This window comes from Jatropha curcas, chromosome 6 (genome assembly GCF_041381405.1).
Source record: "Jatropha curcas cultivar XTBG-Jc1 chromosome 6, XTBG_Jcur_1.0, whole genome shotgun sequence".
Taxonomy (NCBI): Eukaryota; Viridiplantae; Streptophyta; class Magnoliopsida; order Malpighiales; family Euphorbiaceae; genus Jatropha; species Jatropha curcas.
This window is the reverse complement of record NC_143156.1, coordinates 25123264-25147174: the sequence shown is the minus strand read 5'-3', so window position 1 is coordinate 25147174 and position 23911 is coordinate 25123264. Positions and strand designations below refer to the sequence as shown.

At 26.8% G+C, this 23911-nt stretch overlaps 1 protein-coding gene across 3 annotated transcripts; it reads right to left on the bottom strand.

Annotated features, from left to right (window-relative positions):
- Positions 1-5373: 5373 nt before the first annotated feature.
- On the bottom strand, positions 5374-8203 carry LOC105645471 (chorismate synthase 1, chloroplastic). Of its 3 annotated transcripts, none has more exons than XM_089722483.1 (7): positions 8143-8203; positions 7563-7694; positions 7199-7301; positions 6940-7034; positions 6766-6831; positions 6297-6381; positions 5374-5790 (listed from the first exon to the last, which is right to left on the bottom strand). In XM_089722483.1, exons 2-7 carry the CDS (start codon positions 7644-7646, stop codon positions 5642-5644), a joined length of 582 nt encoding a protein of 193 aa, XP_089578609.1. In that variant the 5' UTR covers positions 7647-7694; positions 8143-8203; the 3' UTR covers positions 5374-5641. The 3 variants fall into 3 exon arrangements, with proteins under 3 accessions (XP_089578609.1, XP_089578608.1, XP_089578607.1); XM_089722482.1 differs by lacking the exon at positions 8143-8203 and adding an exon at positions 8008-8107; XM_089722481.1 differs by lacking the exon at positions 8143-8203 and having other exon boundaries at positions 7563-7898.
- Positions 8204-23911: the final 15708 nt, after the last annotated feature.

The following is a 23911-nucleotide window of genomic DNA, read 5'->3' as shown; positions in this document are numbered from 1 at the left end:
CATAATTTACATATATATAAAGATTTTTATTTTTAAATTCAAATCGAATATGCTATTTATTTATTTTGTTAGCAATCAAACATGTCATGGACTCATGATAGACAAATAATAAAATATCTAAATCTTTAAATTTTTATAATTTACAAAAATAATAATTTTTATTTTTATGTATTCTAAGCTTCAAATAAAATATAGTATGTTTAAAATTTTTATAATTTGAAAAATATTAAAAAAAACCATATGTTTCAAAAATACACATTACTTTTGGTCCGTTTGGTAGTGATTTTTAGTTTTTAAGTATATTACTAGGTACAAATTTATTGATTTTTAATTTTTGAGTAAATTATTAAATACAAATTTTATTTTTCTTCTCATGATAAATAACCTATCAACGTTCGAGAATAGTCTCATATAGTTTAAACACGATAAGATAAAATGGTGAGTAATATTCTTCTTTTTTTTTTCTCTTTTGATTTGTTTGATTATGATTTTTAGTTTTGAGTAAATTATAAGAGGATACAAGTTTAGTTTTTCTTCTCATGATAAGTTAAATATTTTCAAATCAATAAAAATTGAGATCTTTAAATTCAATTATGGTTTGTATGACTATATCGAATTTATCACGAAAAAGGCTACGTATATGGTTTTTGTGATTTTGATTTAAAATTCAAATAATTGAATTGATGTGAAATTAGCAGTTTTAGCTTTTAAAAATTTTATGTTTTTTCTTTTTTTTTGTAACCTAATTGAGAATTCGAATATTTATATATCATCATATATAAACAAAAAGTTCAAGATTTTCCTTTTGTTCACTATTCTATTTTTTTATATAATTTTTTAAAATTTCTTTCCATGGTTGAAAACTTAGCTTAATTTTTTATTTTAATTTCTTCATTTTATAGCCGGTTGAAAGAAGAATATTGTGACATTTCATTATTGTTTGAGTTGTTTACTTGGTTTTATTTTTTCTTTTTCATTTTTCTTAACTCAGTTTTATTTTGTTTATTTTTGTAGAAATTTAAGTGTGGGCAATTTCAAGGATTTAAATATGTTTTATGCAAGGATTTAACTATTATATTTTAATATATTTTTTAATTATATACTCCAATTAGATAAATCTCTAAAAAATAAAAATTAAGCATTTAAATCATTTTAAGTACCTACAAGACTTTATATCTAATAATAATTTCAGTCACTTTTCTCTAAAAAATGAATTTTTATAATTTACTTAATATATATCTTACATTTGAAATGAAAAATATAATTATTATACAAATGTGCGAAGCACGAAGGACCGCGTAGTTATATATATATATATATATATATATATATATATATATATATATATATATATATATATATATTAAATATATTTTTTCCTTAGAAGTAGCATGCGACATATTCTCTTTATAGTTATAGGCTTCCACTTGGCACTCTAAGTCTACACTTAGCGTTCCATCCTCCTTTATTTATTGTCATGTAAGTTACACTCTATTTCTTCTCTTATATTAGAGAAAATAATAAAAACTCTAGGATTAAGAAAGTAGTTAAACAAAAATCTTTGCCCATATTTTGCAATATAATACTCTTAATCAGCTTTAAATACATAATAAACAGTGAGGAAGCCAACTCATTACTAGATTATTTCAAAGGCGTATTTATTAGTCAAAATCTTTAAGGATTGCAAAAGTTTCATCAACTTCAAATTTAATAGAAATATTGTTTTCAAAAATAGCGCACTAATAAACAGAAAGTTGTCCTCAGACATGACGAATTTAGTTTCTTCATACGCTAAGTCCAGGAAGAAGGGCATTGAGTTTGTTTGTTACGACGAAAATCTGTGCCAATATTAGTAAGGCGTAGTGTGGATTTAAAACCAAATTTTAAATGTAGGATACAATAATACAAATATGTGACCGTATTATGGAAACTTTCCAAGAAAAATAGTCATATTTATGTCCACATATATAAAGTTGAGCACACTTCTAGATAAACATAATCCCCGAAAGAATTTCAATTCAATTTGTTCGATAAATTTTAAATTTGTGCTTAGATTAATGAGGTGTAACATTGATATAAAGACTTTTTTTTTTTTTATAAGTAGAGTGCAATAATTAAAATGTGTGGCCATATTAGGATACTTGGTCAATACAATACTTTTATTCGTGATCAAATTTATAAAGTTGAGCACATTTTTACTTACATGCTCATAGACGTAGCAATTATTCATGCTTTGGAAACATAAGCTCATTAATTGTCCAACTTACATTTTATTAAAATATCTAAATCTTTAAATTTTTATAATTTACAAAAATAATAATTTTTATTTTTATGTATTCTAAACTTCAAATCAAATATAGTATGTTTAAAATTTTTATAATTTGAAAAATATTAAAAAAAACCATATGTTTCAAAAATACACATTACTTTTGGTCCGTTTGGTAATGATTTTTAGTTTTTAAGTATATTACTAGGTACAAATTTATTGATTTTTAATTTTTGAGTAAATTATTAAATACAAATTTTATTTTTCTTCCCATGATAAATAACCTATCAACGTTCGAGAATAGTCTCATATAGTTTAAACACGATAAGATAAAATGGTGAGTAATATTCTTCTTTTTTTTTCTCTTTTGATTTGTTTGATTATGATTTTTAGTTTTGAGTAAATTATAAGAGGATACAAGTTTAGTTTTTCTTCTCATGATAAGTTAAATATTTTCAAATCGATAAAAATTGAGATCTTTAAATTCAATTATGGTTTGTATGACTATATCGAATTTATCATGAAAAAGGCTACGTATATGGTTTTTGTGATTTTGATTTAAAATTCAAATAATTGGGTTGATGTGAAATTAGTAGTTTTAAATTTTAAAAATTTTATTTTTTTCTTTTTTTTTTGTTTGCTAATTGAGAATTCGAATATTTATACATCATCATATATAAACAAAAAGTTCAAGATTTTCCTTTAGTTCACCATTCCATTTTTTTTTATATAATTTTTAAAAATTTCTTTCCATGGTTGAAAACTTAGCTTAATTTTTATTTTAATTTCTTCATTTTATTGCCGGTTGAAAGAAGAATATTGTGGCATTTTATTATTGTTTGAGTTGTTTACTTGGTTTTATTTTTTCATTTTCATTTTGCTTAACTTAGTTTTATTTTGTTTATTTTTGTAGAAATTTAAGTGTGGGCAATTTCAAGGATTTAAATATGTTTTATGTAACGATGAAATAACTATTATATTTTAATATATTTTTTAATTATATACTCCAATTAGATAAATCTGTAAAAAAATAAAAATTAAGCATTTAAATCATTTTAAGTACTTACAAGACTTTATATCTAATAATAATTTCAGTCACTTTTCTCTAAAAAATGAATTTTTATAATTTACTCAACATATATGTTACATTTGAAATGAAAAATATAATTATTACACATCCATGCAAAGCACGAAGGACCATGTAGTTATATATATATACATATGTCAAATATATTTTTTCCTAAGAAGTAGCATGAGACATATTCTCTTTATAGGCTTCCACTTGGCACTCTAAGTCTACACTTAGCGTTTCATCCTCCTTTATTTATTGTCATGTAAGTTATACTCTATTTGTTCTCTTATATCAGAGAAAATAATAAAAACTCTAGCATTATAAAAGTAGTTAAACAAAAATCTTTGCTCATATTTTGCAATATAATACTTTTAATCAGCTTTAAATACATAATTAACGTTGAGGAAGCCAACTCATTATTAGAGTATTTCAAATTTATTAATTAGTCAAAATCTTTGAGGATTGCAAGAGTTTCAGTCAAAATCTTTAAGGATTGCAAGAGTTTCATCAACTTCAAATTTAATGGAAACATTGTTTTCAAAAATAGGGCACTAATATGCAGAAAGTTGTCCTCAGATATGACGAATTTGATTTCTTCATACGCTAAGTCCAGGAAGAAAGGCATCGAGTTTGTTTACTATGACGAAAATTTGTCCAATATTAGTAAAGTGTAGTGTCGATTTAAAACCAATTTTTAAAGGTAGGATACAATAATACAAATTTGTAACCGTATTATGGAAACTTTCCAAGAAAAATAGTCATATTCATGTCCACATATGTAAAGTTGAGCATACTTCTATATAACGCAGATACACATAATCCACGAAAGAATTTCAATTCAGTTTGTTCGATAAATTTTAAATTTGCGCCTAGATTAATGAGGTGTAACATCAATATAAAGACTTTTTTTTATAAGTAGGGTGCAATAATTAAAATGTGTGGCCATATTAGGATACTTGGTCAGTACAATACTTTTATTCGTGATCGAATTTGTAAAGTTGGGCATATTTTTACTTAACTGCTCATAGACGTAGCAATTATTCATGCTTTGGAAACATAAGCTCATTAATTGTCCAACCTACATTTTATTTGCCACTATTCTCGTTAATTGAACCAAAATAAAGGTAGTAACAAAAATTATTGAAAAGCATTTTAGACTTTCTCTTTTGCATACTTCCAAAAATTTTCATTTAGATTAAAATTCTCTATATAAAATAAACAGCTAAATGGAAATTTTCTCTAAAGTAAGAAAACTAAAGCAGTAACTATTATATTCAATTAATTCTCATTAAAATATTTTTAATATTTTAATTATTGATTGTCAGTTATTATTTTTATCATGATGTTCTTATTGTTTAAAATAAAAATTTTAATATCATAAATTTGAATATTACAAGTTCCAAAACTATTTATTTATAAATAAATTATATGAACATTAAAAAATAATTCTAATAAAAAGTGAAATATTAAAATTTTATTAAATATTTAATATTAAAATTTATTAAAATTGCCGCATAGCATAAGCATGTATCTCGCATAATATAAAAGAGAAACTTTAATCCCTTTGATTTGATTTCACAAACGATAGGCTTGAAGTGGAAGAGTCAAATATTACACATTTTGATCTTACAATTAACAATTAAAAAGGTTAGTTTGACTCACGAATATTATATTATACATAATACGTAACAATTAAATTTTTATGTTAAAATTTAACTGAATTATAGAAGTAATTACTCATTCATGTCAATTTATACAATTAAATAAAAATATCAAAATATTAATTATTCACTATAGTGAGAACCAAAACCATAAAAGCTTTTTTTTTTCTTTCTTTCTTTCTTTCTTTTTCTTTATTATGTTGATTGTTACTTCAAGTAAAGGTAAAAATGGTCAATGAAAATTTTTCAACAAGGAAATGCAGAATACCAAGAAAAGAGAAAGAAATAAGAGAAATTGGAAAGAGAGCTGCAAAGCCTATGTTTGGTTAACAAGAAGCTTTTTATAATTTGGAGATCAGATTTTTTTTTTATTATTATTGCAAAGTTGGACTACGTTTATTTATAAATAAATAGTGACTATCTGTTTACATTGCAAGAATAGCAAAACACAAATACTAAACCCTACAATTTCAGAAATTACAATAAAGCAGTAAAGAAAGGGGAATTTTAAAAAAATAATAGGCTGGCCTTGAGCTTGTAAATTTGCAATCCAATCATTCTCATAGGGGAAAATTGATCACAGTCTTCAGGAAAGCTATAAATATAGAAAGAAACAATGTATTACAGCCACATAGTTGCCTTTCAAAGGGCCATGTTGTCTGGCTCGATACTTGCCTCGTTCAAGGGCTCTTGTAGCATTGGGTTGATAGGAAACAGACCACACTGTGCATGATGTGCCATCAACTGGTCCACGAGAACCAGAGCTACCATGGCTTCTACCATAGGTACCGCTGCACCATCACAAACAACAATGCACACTCTTAGACCAAAAAAATCTCTCTTTTGCACTTCCAAAGAAGATGTGATTAGTGTTGGTTTTGTTCATCCAAATTTTGTTTACGAGAGATTATCATAGGCCAACCGAAATTCCAAGAGGCTTTCCAATTATTTATTAGCTTGAAAAGGAGATAATGGTTTAAAAGTATTGATTGATAGTTGGACATACAGATGAAAAACAGAATTTGGAGAGAAAAAAATTAACGAAAAACGTTATAATTATTATTGAATGTTCTGCATTTGTTTTCTTGACATTATACAGAAGCAATTGTCTATTTAAACTAATATTCTGCTAGGAAGTAAGTTATTCTGGGACTCCTATTACAACACATATTCTTTAATTATTAAACCTTATCACTCCTAGAAATCAGCCTTATCCCTCCATTATTTACTCAAATCGGCTGCCTTGGGGATTTCTAGAATAATCTACGTTATCGCTCCTTAATATTCTATTACATACCTCGTGGGACAACACAAGGATCATGGCGACCGCAAGCAATTAGTTCTATCTCCATTCTATCTCTTGTCACTGTATTTTGCTTCTTCTGCACATACAACACCCCCAAAGTTATCAAACTATGCACAAACATTTGAAAATCAGACCCACGCACAACAAAATTAAGCCCAAAATTTTGTCCAGAAGCTAAATAAACCTTTAAGAATAAGATCAATAAAACCTGCACTGCTGTTTTACACCTATACACAGCATATATAGATGCCATGACAGTTATTGCAGGGACTATCTTTAGAAAGAGAGTAGCGCAAAAGATAGGACTTAATAAGTTGAGCAAAAAAGAACAGAAATGAAAAGAAAAGAAAAGATCCCCGCGTCATTTACACAGGACAAGCAATGCTCCTGCAAATAACATATGTATCCGTTCATGAATCATTTGTGTGTACATAACCACAAACAGAGGGGGGGAACTTACTGATATTGTAGCTGTTGGCTTGAAAGCGACTCTCATTTTTATAATTTCACCATTGGAAATTCCTTCCTGCTCATAAGAAGGAAATCTCAACAAACCTCATTGCTCCATGAGAATATCTCACTAATTCACCCAAACTGAGAAAGCAAACAACAGATCCAGTATTAAAACACACACCTGTATCCCACCAGAACGATTTCTTCTTGTCCTAATCTTTCCATGTTCGTCAAGGTAAAATTCATCATTATGTTCACTGCCAGTCAAAAAAGTGCCTACAAGGATTTTTCATTGACTCAAATTCAGATTAAGATCATACTTGACACAATTAAAAAAAATATGAAGCAGATGATAGCATTTTGAATTATCATTCTATAGCTACCAAGCTCAACTAAATAACTTAAAAGCTAAATGTACTGGAGTAACCCGAGTTCTTAACCTGCAAACCCACTGCCAACTTCAAAGCCCTTTGACGCAGGTAGTGACAAGAGAGCTTTAGCAAACTCGGCTTCAAGTTTGTCAAATACTGGCGAACCAAGCCCCTGCAGTACAATTACAGATTTTAATCCTGGTCAAATACTTGAAGAAAATTCTTACAGGATAAGGAAAAGTCATAAGTTTGAGAGATTAACTGTCAAATAACAATGCAACAATTGGTGACAAATACACCTATGCACCCCCGAACAACAGATCATAAATGCCGGTGTATGCCACCCACAAAAACATAAATGCATCATCACTTGCACAACCACATGCAATGCCCCAGCAAACACACACGACAGGGAAAGATTGTTAAAGCTTACACATGGGGCATTCCTCACAATGCATGTGACCACTCCACCAATGGAATCCCCTTTTACTCGAATGGCATCAACAGCAGCAATCATCTTCTCTGTGTATTCAGGATCTGGACACCTGACAATGTTGCTTTCTATCTGTAAAAGATTTCATGTATGCATGGTCAGGAAAATAACCATTCATGATTGAATTTTGAAAGAGTCATTCAAAATAAAATGAAAATAAGTTCGGATAGAACTGAGAAGACATTTTGTCCGGAAACAAATTTTAAATGAATTAAAGACAAGAAATGCAACTAATAGCAAACAGTCCTCAATACTTGGAAAGTGAAATATACCCGCAAGGGAATTAAACAAGTAATACATATATATATATATATATATATATATATATATATATATATAGATCATTTACATATAATGAGAACAAAAGGTAATCAGAATAACAAACTTCATCAAGATTCTTGAAAGAAAAATAGGATAACAAACAATTCCAGAGAAAGAGAGAGAAGCTCCTGTAATTTCTGAAAGTCCAAAAATTTTATTCACACCAAAAGAAAAGGAAAAATAACAGCAATGAAATTACAGGACATCAAGCCATGACCGAATTTCTGTTGAAAAGTATCTGATGTCGAATGCTATCAGCCAGCCACATGGAACTAGGCTTGGCCACGGTTCCGGAACCGAACCGAAAAGGTCCGGTTCCGATTCTGGTTCCGGTTCCGGTTCCAGTTCCGATTCGGTTACAAAACCGACGGTTCCGATCGATTTTCGGCGAACCGCATAATTTTAAATTTTAAATTTTGAAGGCCGGTTTAAAAAAAAAATTATTTGAACATAAAAAATTAAAAAATACACCTAAAAAATTTTAAATTTTGAAGACCGGTTTAAAAAAAAATTATTTGAACATAAAAAACTAAAAAATACTTCAATTAAATTTATTTTTTTAAAGACTTGAATTGTTGAGTGTTGAACATAATTATTTTTTAAAAAAAAAAAATTCAACTGAATTTTTTTTTTTTTAAGTTTGAACATAATTTAAAAAAAAAATGGGCTTGAACTTAATTTTTTTTTTTAAAACGTATCCTCTTGGGGTTTAGAGGAATCAAAGCCCATGTAGTTCTTACTTACCTTATACCAATTTCACCCCTTTTATCTTAATCGCTATTTGCACCACCGGTTGATGTTCCCGTTGAGGACCCATCGTATAAATCAAATAAATCTTCATTTTCTTTTGGATTTTCTTGGGCTCTTAGTTCGGCCTTGGTCCAATCATCCATGCATGCTTGTGCTTCTAATGAATCGGGTGTCATACGAGATCGAATTTCATCAAGTATGTTTCCTCCTTGACTAAAAGCTTGTTCAACCGCAACAGTGGAGACCGGAGCTGCTAAAATTTGTTTTGCAAGTAAAGAAAGAATTGGAAAAGTATTTGCGTGATGACTCCACCAATCTAAAATTAGAAAATCAGTATCTGCATAATCATCACCAAACTCAAAAGAAGTTGTTAGATAATTATCAAATTCAGAAATAGAACTGGATTCCCTTATTCTTTTTTGTCTTTGTAGTAAAACTTGTTGAGCAACACCAACACCACTTACCCATTGTGTTGGAAATTGTTGAATATTAGATTGAGAAGAAGTAGAAGTAGAAGTAGATAAACTAGAAACTTGAACAAATTCATTATATAATTGCATAATTTTTTGTTTAACTTGATGCATTACTACATTTATATTAACATTATCTTCTACATCAAGATTTAATACGTCATAATAAATAGTCAAATAATCACATAAAACATCCATTCTACATTTAGGATCAAATACAATAGCAACAAGATAAAGAGGTGGTATATTTTTAAAATAAGATAACCATTTTTTTTCATTGAAAAAATACAATTTTTTAATAAATCATCATTTTGAAATTCTTGGAGTGCAGTAACAATATTAATACACATAGGTAAAAATAAATGAGATGTGGGATAATAAACCCCACTAAATTTATAGGTAGCATCATTAAAAATTTTTAAAATATCTAAAATTTTTACACAAATCTCCCAATTTTGTGGATATAAATTAATATCCTCAATATTATTAGTAACAAAAAAACATAATGATTCTTTATAAGAAAAAGACTCGTTTAGTAATTCATATGTTGAATTCCAACGAGTTGGGACATCCCTTGGAAAATGTTTTGGTCTTTTATTATTTTCTTTACAAAATTTAGCCCAACTTTTCATCACTTAGGAATGTGTCCATAAATATGAAATAGCTTTTTTAATTGGAGAAATAAAAGATTCAAGAATTTTTAAACCATCTTGTACACATAAATTTAAAACATGGCATGCACATCTTATATGAAAAAATTTTCCACCAATATTTGGTTCACAAATTTTTTTAAGTTCAATAATTGATCTAGTATTTGCAGAAGCATTATCAAATGAAATTGAAAAAATTTTTTTTTGTCAACTTATATTCATCTAAAATTGAAACAATTACTCTATAAATATTATTTGCAGTATGTTTATCATCAAAAACACGAAAACCAATAATTCTTTTTTGAATTTTCCAATCGTCATCAATCCAATGACATGTAATACCCATATAAGAATGCATTTGCCAATGATCACTCCAAACATCACAGCAAATTGAAACACGAATTTTCAATTGAGAAAATAAAAGCTCTAACTCTTTTTTTCCTTTATTATATAAAAAAATAATAGTTCGTTTTACAGTATTTTTTGGTACTCTTTTAGCAGAAGGATTTAAAGCTTTTTGACAATAATTATTAAAACCTACTTTTTCACCAAAACTAAAAGATAAATGTTCCATAGAAATCATTTTTGCTAATTCTTCTTTTTGTATTTTGTCAGAATATTTAAATAAAAAAAAAGGTTAGAAGCGTACCCGAAAATTTTTGTTTGAGACCGATCAACTCCTATTTTTGTTGGATGTTTTGTCTCCAAATGATTTCAAAATGATCCATAGCTGCCCGCTTGTTTAAATTTATAAGATTTTCCACAATAATTGCAAATTACATCGTACATTTTCTCACCTTTGAATTTTTTTGTGAAATGAATGGAGAATATGTCGGAACTTTGTCGTACTCTTGTAACAATTTTTGCTCATTGCTCTTGCTCTTGCTTTTCATCTTCTTGAAATTGCTCATTAAATTCAGATTCTTGAGTTGGAATATCCAAATTTTCATTTGGATAACCCTCAAAATTAAATTGGTCGGGAATCATATCATAGATGTCGTTTGTAGGAATAGATGATTCTCCAACCTTTCCCTTGCCCTTACCCGAATTTGAGTTTCCTCCACTTGCCATTATATCATAATAAAATATAATTTGGAAAATTGAATAAAAAAAATTAGAGATAATAATTACTTAATAAGAGAGATTGTAGAGTAGGGAAGAATAAATGAATAATATAGAGTAGAGTAGAGTATAGTATATTGTAGAGAGAGTAAGTAGAGAGTGTAGTATATTGTAGAGAGAGTAAGTAGAGTTGAGATTTTTTTTGTAATGAATTTGTAAATAAAATGAGGTATTTATAATAAATCCAAAATTTCATTTTTCCAAAAATAACCTTGAAACTAGCCGTTTATGGCTGTTGGGAGGGGTAATTAAGACATTTCACAATAAATTAAAAAAAAAAAACACCAGGTCTGACAGTTACAACGGCTAGAACCATTCGAACCGGCGGTTCTAACCGGCAGTTCCAGTCCGGTTCAGACCGGTTCCCTAGAACTGCCGGTTCTGGTTCCTTATTTGCTGGAACCGGAACCGAACAGGATTTTTCCGGTTCCGGTTCCGGTTCGGTTCGTCCAGGTTACGGTTCCGGGCCGGTACCGACGATTCCGGCCGGAACCGTAATATGGCCATGCTTACATGGAACATTATCAAGATTTGGTTGCCTGTGTAGTATTATTGGCTTCAGGCATATATTTGAACAAACGTGTGCAATATATACATTTTTAATCCAACAAAAAACCAACAGCACAAGCATTTTTTATTTGAATCATCAATTATATCAATAGATCAACTCTTTGAACTCAAAGACAGTTTCTAAGCCGCTTTGCTGCCCACTTATTACTATTCTCATGACATTTTCCAGGTAGAATGATTATATCAGGTCCTGCTAAGAGTACTTTAACCACAAGTTACTCAAAGATCATACTAGGAAGGGTCCCCAGAAAGGGGGAACTTCAATTTCTAGATTTAGATAACCTTGCTGTCAATCTAGATTTAGATAATATTATATTGTAAAGCTTAATTAAAGGATACGTTAATAAACTTAGTCTGTGTTTAGTTAGATTTAATGTAATGTAACGTAAGTAAAGATGTGATATGTAATGGAATGTAATTAATATTTCACTACTTAGTTTGGTCATACAATTGAATTAAATTATGAAATATTATCATCATTCATTTTTATATTTTTATATTAGTTTGTAAATATATAATATAATTAGTACACCGCAATTACCATCACAACCATCAACCCACGACCATCGTTGTCGCCATCGCCGCCTCCACCACCATTCTATGCTATTCTTTTATTTTGTCATAGAAATGGGTAGAATGAAATGAAAAATCACTAAAGAATATCAAAATACCATTAATTTTATATTGCAATTTAATTTATTCAGTAAAAATATACGAATTTATGTGTAAAAAAGTTTGTTTCCAATAACTTTAACTTTTATTTTATCACACATCACTTTTTTTTTGCTTATTTTCTTTTAAATTTTTTTTTGTCCAAATAAATTTATAAATCTAAATGATTTTTAATAGTTTGATATAATAATAGTTTTTGGTTTAAATATTCTTTTTTATTAATAATTATGTGTTGGTGGTGGTGGATGACGTAGCAAATGCTAGATTTTAAGATTGAATTTGGTTAGGGTTTGACTTTTTGAGAGATTGTAATGGAATAATAATTATATAGATTTTTAGATTGAAATAACTATTACATTATTTTAAATAATGATAATACAATTATAACACTCATCACTTTACGGAGTAAGAAAAAATCCATTAAAATATTGCAATATCGCAATTAACTATGTAATGTAATTTTCATTTCACTACGTTGATTATATTGAATGTCGCCATAGGTTTGATTTAGTTACAAATATAATTCTTCCAAGTTATAATTAATAAAATTTAAAATTGGACTCAAATTGAAAAATAAAGAAGCAACTAATATTTTAATTAAATTTCTGTTATCAATTTTGGAAATGATATCTTAAATTATAGCTTCTAGTTTGTTTTTATTTTTCTCATTTTGTGTTTACATCTTTTTGGTTACGTGGAATTAAGAGAAAAGAATTCAGCTTAGTTTATTCGACGAAGATTTAGTTGTATGCTAAACCTTTGTCAATTATCATGCTTTGAGCTTTGAAAATTCAAAATATATATCTATATTAATTTTATGGTTTTAGCTCATACATACAACAACAAATATAGAAATAAAAGCCTACGAATAGTGGCTCAATTGGTAATACAGGCTGGGTATGTATGAAGAATTTTTTGATTTCACTAAACACACTCACAGGAAAAAGCCATGAACTTTAACTGCGACTATGCTCCAAATTGGATTAGACGGTCCCCGGTAATAGATCCGGAGTTTACACCAAAACAAATATAGAAATAAAAGTTAATATGAGCAGTGTATAGTTAAGATCACTCGATGAATAATTTAGTCTGAATTTGTAAAATTGAACCGCAGACAACACAAATATAGCTATAAAATAAAGATGAAAAATATAATTGTATAATTGGCACAACTTCATTATAGAGGTGAAAAATATCTAAAATAGGTATGGCCACCGGTTCGGTTCTAACCGGAATCAAACCAGAACCAAACCGTACTATAGACCAACTGAAACTGGACCGGAATCGGCGGTTTAAGAGTCGGTTAAGGTTCATGTGAATCTTAAAATATGAATCGGAACCGGCGGTTCCGGTCCAGTTCAAACCGGATGCACAAAACAATTATTGCTTAAAATTTTTATAAAAAAATTTATATTACTTGATTTGATTGTAGTTGATTTGATTTACGGTGAAGAGAAGTACAATGGTACATAAGTTATAAAAAGTGGTGAAAAAAAATACACATTTTTTTACATAATTTATACAAAAAATGGTACATGAATAGTTAATTTATATAAAAAAAATACTTTCAAGTGTATAAAAAAAGAGTGTAACGAATAGTTTTTGATATAATAGGTGTTTTTTTATTTATTTTTTGGTAAATAAATTTTATTTATTTTTTAATCATTTATTTATTTATTTACTGTAATTTACTAAATTATTCAAAAATATAGTTGTTATTTTTCTATTATAAGGGACAATTTGGGAAACTAATAAATGAGAAACATGTATAAATATAATGAGTTGATGATTTTTTATTTCACAACCAATTATATCATAACTCTTCTTTTATTCTCAATCAAAATTCTCTCAAATTTCCATATTTCATTATTTTTTCTATTGCTTTATTTTTCTTAATATTGGAATTATCTATTGTTTATTTTTTATTTTCTTACATCTAATTCCAAATTCTTTCTCTAATCTCACTTTTTTCCATTCATAAATTTACTTCATTTGATTTTTTTTAATAATTTTCTTAGTATTTGAAAATAATAATTTTCAACTCATTTCATTAATTTTATATTCCATTTATAGTTTTCTATATTAGTGAATTAGCAAAATTTGTAAATTTAGTATAATAATAATTCTAAGTTAGTTAATAGAAGTTTTTCTTTTAAAATTTTATAATAATTTATTTAGTTAATAAAATTTAAACATTTTAAAATTATTATTTATTAATGAATTCGGAACCAAAATTTTATTATTTTTTTAAAAAAATTTGCGTAATGCTGGAACCGAATCGGAACCGTAATTCGAACTTTCGGTTCACCAGAACCGTGTCGAACCGTGCTGAAACCGGAACCGGAGGTTCAAGGGTCGGTTCTGGTTCAAAATTTTAAACATCTCAAACCAACGGTTCAGTGAACTGGAATCGGCGGTTCACTGAACCGGCCATGCCTAATCTAAAATGCTTTTGAGGTATATTGCGGGCAAAATCTGTCGTATTAATTTGTTGAGGATACTTTAGACATTTTATCGAATAAAAAAATTTAATTTTGATAGAAAAAAAAAAATACTTATAACTGTTATTATCCAATTTTATCCCAAATCAACTAACTAATGACTAAAAACAAACCGTAACTCAGGCAATTCATTCCTTGTAATTAGGCTTTAGCTTTTTCCATAAAAGTAGAGTCGTGACCGACCACATTTTGTGCATTCCCCCTGTTTTTTTTTTTTTCTTTTTTCTAATATCATTTGTCTTTATAATTTATAAAGATATTTTTGTTCTTTCTTCTAATTACCAAGCACTTACATGATTACTAATTCAACTTTAAAGTTTAAACCTTGTTTAATTTTACTGTTCATACTAGTAATTATTCTTCGCTGAGGAATGTTAATTGGGTTAAATTTTTGTAGTTATTATTGTTGAAATATAAAAAAACCGCTAAAAAATAAATTATTCATTCGTCATCTGTTATATGAATCGGCATTTTCAGTAAATAATATTTGAAAAATTCATTAGAAAATCTAAATGTGAATGTGAATGGAGTGCGGTGTATAAATTCAGGCATATAAAAGAAACTTTCTATCACTCCATTTCTTTTCAAGTGTTTTAGCATTCACATGTCATATAAATATATGCTAAAACCCTATAGTTATAGACTTGCCCCTTTCTGTCCCATCACACCAAAAAATTCCTTTATTCCAACCCTTTTAACTACAAAATTAGACCATCTTAAAATTTTTGTTTAAGAAAAAAAAAACTAATGCGAGTGTTAATTATTGTCGCTGTCAGCTCGGGCCACCATTCAGGTATTAACATCTCGATTTAAGATAAAATCTCATAATGTGTACGATCTCTCGAGCACTAATGAGAGATCCTGCGCCTTCCTACAGAATAATTGTGTTACGGTCCTCAATCTATGATAGTAAAAGTACGGCCAGAGGAAGCCTATAAATCTCCTGCTCTTTAATAAACGTGATCAATCGTTTTAGAGGCCGTTTTTGACCTATATGGGTAAAAGGGAAAAAAGTAAAGTAAAAAGAAGCCCTATATGAATCTTTAAAGCTAAAGCAAGCAGGGATTTATAATTTTGGATTTTGAGTGATTTGAAAAAAAGTTGAAACCAAATTAACCCTAAATAATGTTTAGAAAATTTAATAATTTTTTTTTTCAAATTGAATTAGAAGAATGACAATGACTCACCTAATTGGTGTATTATAAATAATTTCATAAAGTTACTTGGTACAAATGAAGGTATTATTATGATTATCTATTCACTGAAAAAATAAGAACAAAGTAATAAAAAATTATGACAGTCTTTTCAAGCAGAAATCAACCATCGACTAAGTATAAACTAGTAATTTTAAATATAAAAATTGGACTAAATTAAATTGAAATGATATGGTTTAATTTGATTTTTAGAATGAATTGAAACAAATAAGTTTACTTTGTAAATACAATATTATTACACTTATTAAAAAAAATTGAAATCAACCAATAAATTATTTTTCATAAAAATTACAAACCAAATTTTTATTTCTTTTCTCAAAAGTTCAACTGAATTAAACTGTTTAATCCCATTTATAATAATAATAACATTAATAATAATGAAGACTCCTAAAAACATTGATAATAATAATAATAATAATAATAATAATAATAATAATAATAATAATAAATATTAATTAATAGTACGTAATAAACAGTAATTATATGAGCCAACCATCAATATAGATAATTTATAATTAAGGACGTCTACGTCAAAAAGTGGATAGAAGTATAGAACATTATGATTATTCCTTATCAACATGCAAGGACAAATAATTAATGTCAGTGGTTATAATATTATATTATATCTAAAGGTTGTGAGTTAATTGTAAAGTAGCATGCCTCTATTCTAAGTAGGACCATAATTAATTAATTTAATTATTCCTTGGTATAATTCCATTTTCTGGTACAATGTCCCTATTGTTTACGTATGGCATAGGATGTGCTCCTTTTTGTTTAATTTTTTAATTAATATATCTTATGGAATATTAATATTATTTTTTAATTAATATTAATTGCATTTTTCTTTCAATCTCTTTACTTTAGGTAGAAACACATTGAGAAGTTTGAGATTTGAATATCTTATTTCACACGAAGGACTTATCTACTCTTTCTGAAGGAAAAAGAATAAAACATTGCTAAACTATATTTTTTGAAATATTAGTTTTTTTTTTTTTTTTTGAATTCTTTGCTAGAATATTTTTGGATCAATATTTGACTATGTGTCTATCAATCATTCAGTTCACACTATACTAAATATTTAGATTTTTTTTTAAAAGTAAACTTCAAACTTTTATTTTTAAATATTGGGAATTGGAATTCGAATCTGGATCTATTGCCATAATGTATATGAATTTACCACTAGTTTATGACTTGGTGTGCAAATTTAAACTTTCTTTTAGATACAAAGAAAGGGAAAACTGTAGAAGAAAAAAGAAATTAAGACATAACACTTCTAATGCATGGTCATGCCAACATCCCAATGCATGAAAATCAATATATCCAAAGGGAGAAAATTAAGAATATGACGACCAATTGCCCCATTCACAGGCAAATTAGCTAGCTTATCAGCAACTTTGTTTGCTTCTCTGTAGCAATGTTGAATAGACTTCCCAACTTCGAGAAAATAAATTCAAATGTTGAATAGACTTCCCAACTTCGAGAAAATAAATTCAAACTTTCAAATTGTTAATATGAACAATAGATACAGGAAGGATAAGACTCCTCTCGTTAAGATCGGTCATTGAAAATAGACATGTCCGGTTCAAAACTTTTAAAATGTTGAACTTAAACTGCCGGTTTAAAATTTTTAGAATGTTGAACTTGAACAGTCGGTTTCAGTTCTAGCTAATTCCAACGCAAATCTGACCACGTTTCCGACAACATATGTATTATTTTTTTTCAAAAAAAAAAATCGGTTCTAATGTCATATCGTTCTTTCAAAAAAATTAATGAGTTTAAAAAATATTAATAAATTTATTTTAAATAAATTTTAGAATGCTTATATTCATATAAGAATAAAATTAATTAATTTTATAAAATAATCAAATAAATTATCATTTTAATTTATCTAAATATTATTAATTAATTAAACTGTTAGAAATTTTTTTAAAATGCTTCAAACAATGTAATTTTGAACTAAATAAATAATTTAAAAGGAAAAAAAAAATTTAAACTCCCATTTATATCAATAAAATATTTTTAGATTTTTAAAGGTATATAGAATATATTAAGTGATTATAATTTTGAAAATAAAAATAAAAAATTTTCGGTTCGAATCGGATAGAAACCACCGATTTCGGGTTGGTTCATATTCAAATTTTAATATTCACATAAATCTTATGCGGCCCTTGAACAGCCGGTTCTGGTTCAAAATTTTAAATTGACAATTCCGGTCCGTTTCATTTATAGTACAATTCACTCCAGTTCAAAATGAACCGGTGGCCATGCCTAATTGAAAATAATAATTTATGTTGTTAAATTAACATTGTTAAACTTGATTTTAACCATGGTTTTAAAAAACTTTTATTATATAATCATAAGAATAATACTTTGTTGTTTTCTTGTTCTTTTTTGTGTCTTGTAATTTGATGTTTGGTCGCCCATCTTAGACAATGTTCTTTGTCCTTATAATAATGATATAACATATTATGTATTTATCTATCTTGTTTTGGACTATAAACGAAGGATGCCTAACTTTGGAATCTACTTTATCTTTTATTATCATTATTGGAGATTATCCTTTTCATTAGAAAAGAGTATTAGAGTCGTTCACTCATTCTAATCATTTTTATGGATTAGAATATCTTTCAATCTCTAATAATACAACTTAAATAATAAAACCATTTAACAAATAATTATTATCATCATCATCATGCTTGCTTCTTGTCAATTTCCATACGTGTACTTAATTAATTTATTAATTTTCTTCCATTCCCTTCAAATCCAATCCCTTCATGTATTTGTATGATTGATTTATACTCCCTCTCTCCCACAATTTTTATTCTATTTTTCTTTTTATCCATTTTAAATTATTGTCTTATTTTCTTTTTTAGCAGCGAATAATATATGAAATTCACTATTTTAAAACCTTATTTAATAATTTTTTGTCAATAAATATAATAAAATATCTACATTATGCTTGATTAAATCTTGATAGAATAAACAAAATTAAAATATCAAACTTTAATTTTTCAAAAAAACTCTATTTAATCAAATGTTTAATTAATTTCAAGAAATTTTAATATCAATCATTTAATTTTAATGAATATTAATATAAAGATATATTAGAAAAGAACAAAATAAAAATTATTACAAATCAAACCAAGACAAAGTTTATGGAACGGATAGAATATATATTAACTATTAGTTCTTAAATCAAGTTAAAAGTTCAAATGTATTAACATTAGATATTTAGAAAATTTATGTGATTATTAGTTGAGAGATTAGAGTTAGCTCATATATGTTTCTTCATCACAAATATAATAGTCAAACTATTATATTAACATTAATTAAATCTTTATATAAATAAAATTAATATATCAACCTCGAATCTTCTAATAAAACTCTATTCACAAATTTTTTTGATTAATTTCAAGAATAACTTAATATGGATCATTTAATTTTTATGGATGTTAAATAAGAATGTATTAGAAAAAAATGAAACAAAATTATATTGTAATCATATTAATTAAATTTTTTTAATCCATATGCAAGTTAAATCAGAATAAATTATGAGTTCGAGAGAGTATCATAAACAAGAGATGACAAGAAGAAGAAGATAATCATGTGGATTTTCCCTATGCATGCTTACTTTGTAATCTTACCAATTTAATTAGCAAAATCTAAAATTTGATTTTATTTAACTTTAATGACCATCTTTACTGTAAATATTTATTAAAGTAAAATAACAAGATGTGACTAAAAGCTATTATTAGACACTCTAAATATGTCGCCAACATGCAAACCATATATTTAGATGCGTGCAATCTTTTCATACTAAAAAGAAAGCAAAAGCAACACAATAATAGTTTATGAGAAAAGACATTGTAGGGCTGTAAATCAATCTTATGTTTAGAAACTATTTGAAATTTTATTCGAGAGAAGCTCATTTTATAATATTAAGCTCGTTGAATAAATAACAATAAGTCAAGTTTAAACTAAAATTTAAATATATAAAGAAAAGAATATTAATCATAAGTTATAAACATTTTTTTTTTCTTTTGAGAAGTAAAATTAGACTTTTAGTTATAAACAATTTGAATTCCAATACGAATTTCAAATTCAAATCTAGGTCAAATAAAATTTAATTTTTTTTGAATATTGGGAAGAGGAGATTCAGACCGGATCTATAGCCAAGTCATAAGCGTACTTACCATTAGGCTATATATTAGTGTGCAAATAAAATTTAAGTTTAAACTTAATAGAGTTTAATCAAATTCAGTTTGAATAGGTAACTTTTTATTTTTTATTTTATTACATATATATAGTATATAAAAGTAGAGAAGTTTATCTTAAATGTAGCTAAATATAAGTTTTTCAAATTGTCAAGTGTAAGGAGAACAATTATTTAGTACAATTGTAAGTTGTTTTATATTTTCGGATAATGCCTTTATCAATATATAAATGCAAAATTATAAATTAACTGAAACCATCTATATAATATAATATATAAAAATAGAGAATTTTATCTTAAATGACAGCTAAGTGTAAGTCTTTTAAATTGCCAAGTGTAGGGAGAATAGTTATTTAGCGATATTGTAAGAAGATCAATTGTTTTATATTTTCGAATAACGCCTTTATCAAGATACAAATGCAAAATTACAAACTAACTGAAACCAATTCCTTAAAAACTGCTTCTGGTCTTATAAAAACAAAGAATTTTATCTTAAATAAGTCTTTCAAATTGCCAAGTGTAAGGAGGACAATTATTTGGTATAATTGTGACAAGATCAATTGTTTTATATTTTCAGATAATACCTTTATCATAATACAAATGCAAAATTACAAACTAACCAAAACCAGAACCTTAAAAAGCTGATTCAACGAATTGGCCAAGCCTAATTTTTTGTTCCACGTTCGTGAGTTTTTAAATTTAACATTTTATTTAGAAATTAAAAAAAAAAAGTAGGCGGGTTAAGTGAGTCATATATAAGTCAACATGACCCACTTAAACTGTTTATGATATAATTAGGTAGGTTACTCTATGGGTTACACGGGTCGTATAAGGGTCAACACGACCCACTTAACTTGCTTATGATATTAGGCAGGTTACATATATCGTGTTCATGTTACCTGTTGTATTCGTGTTGACCCTAATTATGCTACATGTTAGTCGAATCCGTGTCGAATTAGACACGTCAATCTATTTTGACACTCCTAACAATTTTATTATTTTGAAATGATGTTATAAAATATTATTTAATCTTTTAATATAACTCTGCACGTTGCGATGATTCTAACATTAGTGTTTTATTTAATTATACTCCGCTAAACAACACCTTATTAGAATTAATAAATGTCATCTACAACAAGAAAGATAACAACATGATAGTCCAATATCACTTGCATTTCCAAAAGTATATAATTTTTGGAAAGTAATAACTTTTTTAGGCTCTAAATACTCCAAAAACATTTTACAATTAATGATTGACCCAACCTGTTTCGTGGGTATATGTAACAGTATCTTGTTTGACTATGACAAGACAATGGACAGAATCAGAAACAAGAATTTTAATTTACAGAATCATTATGTTAAATGATAATAATGCATTTTATGTTTGTTTTATTTATTTATTTAAATTGAAAAACAAAAACATCCTGTGAATGAGTTATTGCCTCTCAAGTTAATGCTATCGATCAAGTGTAAATATACTTATTTAACTCTTCCCACAGAAAAAATTGGCCACTCGAACCTCATTTCTTAATTCTAATAAGATACATTCTCTTTATTCTTATTAAATGAAATTTATGATTATATATATATATATATATATAAAAGAAGAGATTTACCGTTGATGTCCAGCTATTTAATTAAGAGGCCTAGGTGAATCAAATTATAAGCATACACCCTAGATTCGTAAAGTATTTGAATTCAATTTTTTTTTTCATCAAATGAAACTCAGTTAAGAAATCGAGTGGATTCAAATATTATAATAATTTATTCAAATGAATAACATATTTTATATATCTCATATATGATATATTGAGTCTGATTTTATTTTGACAATTCATACTAACTCATATATCCTATTGACATTTTATTCGATGGAAAAAAATTAAGTTAAATTGTGAAATTTTGAACATTTATTGGAGCCAAACTAGATTTGAAAGTCAACTTAAATTTTCTAGTAGAATCCAACTTGAATTGGATATTCCCCCAACAGTGAATCCCCATGTTATATCATATGGGTTCACTATTGGTTCTAGTGCTGCGCACCAACAAGATTTAACCTAAAAGCTACATTAGGGATTAGAGTAGGGAAGTAGCTGAGAGTTTTAGGGGCATTTGGTTTAGCTATTTCATGCAGCTGATAACTGTTTCACATCTAATAACTACGTTGTAGGTGTTTCATAAATTTTTTAATCAGCAGTTCATAGTTGATAGAAGTTTCAATTAGATATTATTTTCATTAGCTACACTTTGGAGTTTTTTTATATCAGCTGATAGCTGATTCATATTTATACTGTTTTGGATTTTATTAATCTCATAAAAATAATTGGTAATCATTTTTTTTTCAAGTTGATATTTCCTATGATAATTTTATTTATAGTTATTTAAAAATAATTTCTTTAAAATATTATTTAAAAATTTTTATTTATTATTTTATTAATATAATATATTAAAATAAAAAAATTTTATTCACTTTTAATTTAATATGACTATTAAGGGTATAATTGTTTATATATATATATATATATATATATATATATATATATATATATATAAACAATTATGCTCTTAATAGTTATTTTATATTTTAATAGCAACTGCTATCAACGTTTTGTTAAATAAAAATAATAATCAGCTAATCACCGTTAGTTATTAGCTAGTGGCGTCACAACCGCTACCCGCTGTTACCGACCACTAAATCGTCGGTGAACACAAAATTAGCATTTAATAAATAATGGCCTAAAGCCCAATCCTTTTTTCCAACCGAAAGTTTTCATTTCGATTGTTACGGTAGAAAGCAACATAAGCAAAAGGGATATATCATATTATTACAATTGACAATACAGAGAAAACGTGTTTGTTGAAAATTTGTTGGAAGAGCGACCAACTTTTTCATTAATATTAATCAAATCAACCTCCAACTATGTAAGACAAAATTATATTCCAAGTTTGGTTCCTCTCATTTTCAATTTTCAGAAAATTTCTATTTTTATTTTTAAATAGACTATAAATCTTCATTTAAATGAGAGTATTTTTTTAAAGGAAGGAAAATAACTATAAAAAATATATAGAAAAATGTATTTTCTATTATTTAGAAAAGGGAATAAAAATATTGAACAAAGTAATATATAGATCCACATGTTTTGAATCTTTTTAATTTGTAGAGAAAATATTGGAGGAAAATGAGAATATCACTCATTTTTATTGAATTACCCAAATGCTTCAATTAATTAAAAAATTTTAATCTTTTTTAAATACTAAAATATTTAAGTGAGAACATAATTATCAATTTCCAATGACAACATTTTCTTTTCTCTAAAATGTTACTCTTTTCAAATAAAAGAAAATATTATTTTCTTCCCTTTATTATATCCAAACATAAAAATGAAAAATAATTATGAAAAACAAATTCAATTTCTCATTATTTTCCTTTTTCTTGCAATATTTTTCTTCCTCTACTTTACAAACAAAAGGATAACGTAATTTATAATGTACTTAAAAAAATTATAATTGAAGTCTGCTGGAATCACAATAGCATCTAGTACATATTTGTAAAAGATTTATAATATAACCTTGTCTATTATAACATGTCTGATGAAAAAAAAAAAAAAAAAAAGATAAACCATGTTAGACAAATCAACATTATTAATTTGTAAGACAAACCAACATCATTAATTCTTCCAAATTTATATTTAGTGTTGTTCGTTTCAACAATCAAGTTACTATTCTTTCTGAACAAATTTTTTTTTTTTAAGGAAAAAAAAAATTTCTATTTTTCAATTAAAACTGTAGTTCATAGTGTGGCTGAA

What these genes read in the sequence shown, in the direction of transcription:
- LOC105645471 (XM_089722483.1), bottom strand. Translation starts at nt 7,646, where the DNA reads ATGATTGCTGCTGTTGATGCCATTCGAGTAAAAGGGGATTCCATTGGT. An exon ending in TTGTGAGGAATGCCCCATGT is followed by an intron (nt 7,302 to 7,562) that starts GTAAGCTTTAAC and finishes ATTGTACTGCAG; the next exon opens with GGGCTTGGTTCGCCAGTATT. An exon ending in TCCTTGTGTTGTCCCACGAG is followed by an intron (nt 5,791 to 6,296) that starts GTATGTAATAGA and finishes GTGATGGTGCAG; the next exon opens with CGGTACCTATGGTAGAAGCC.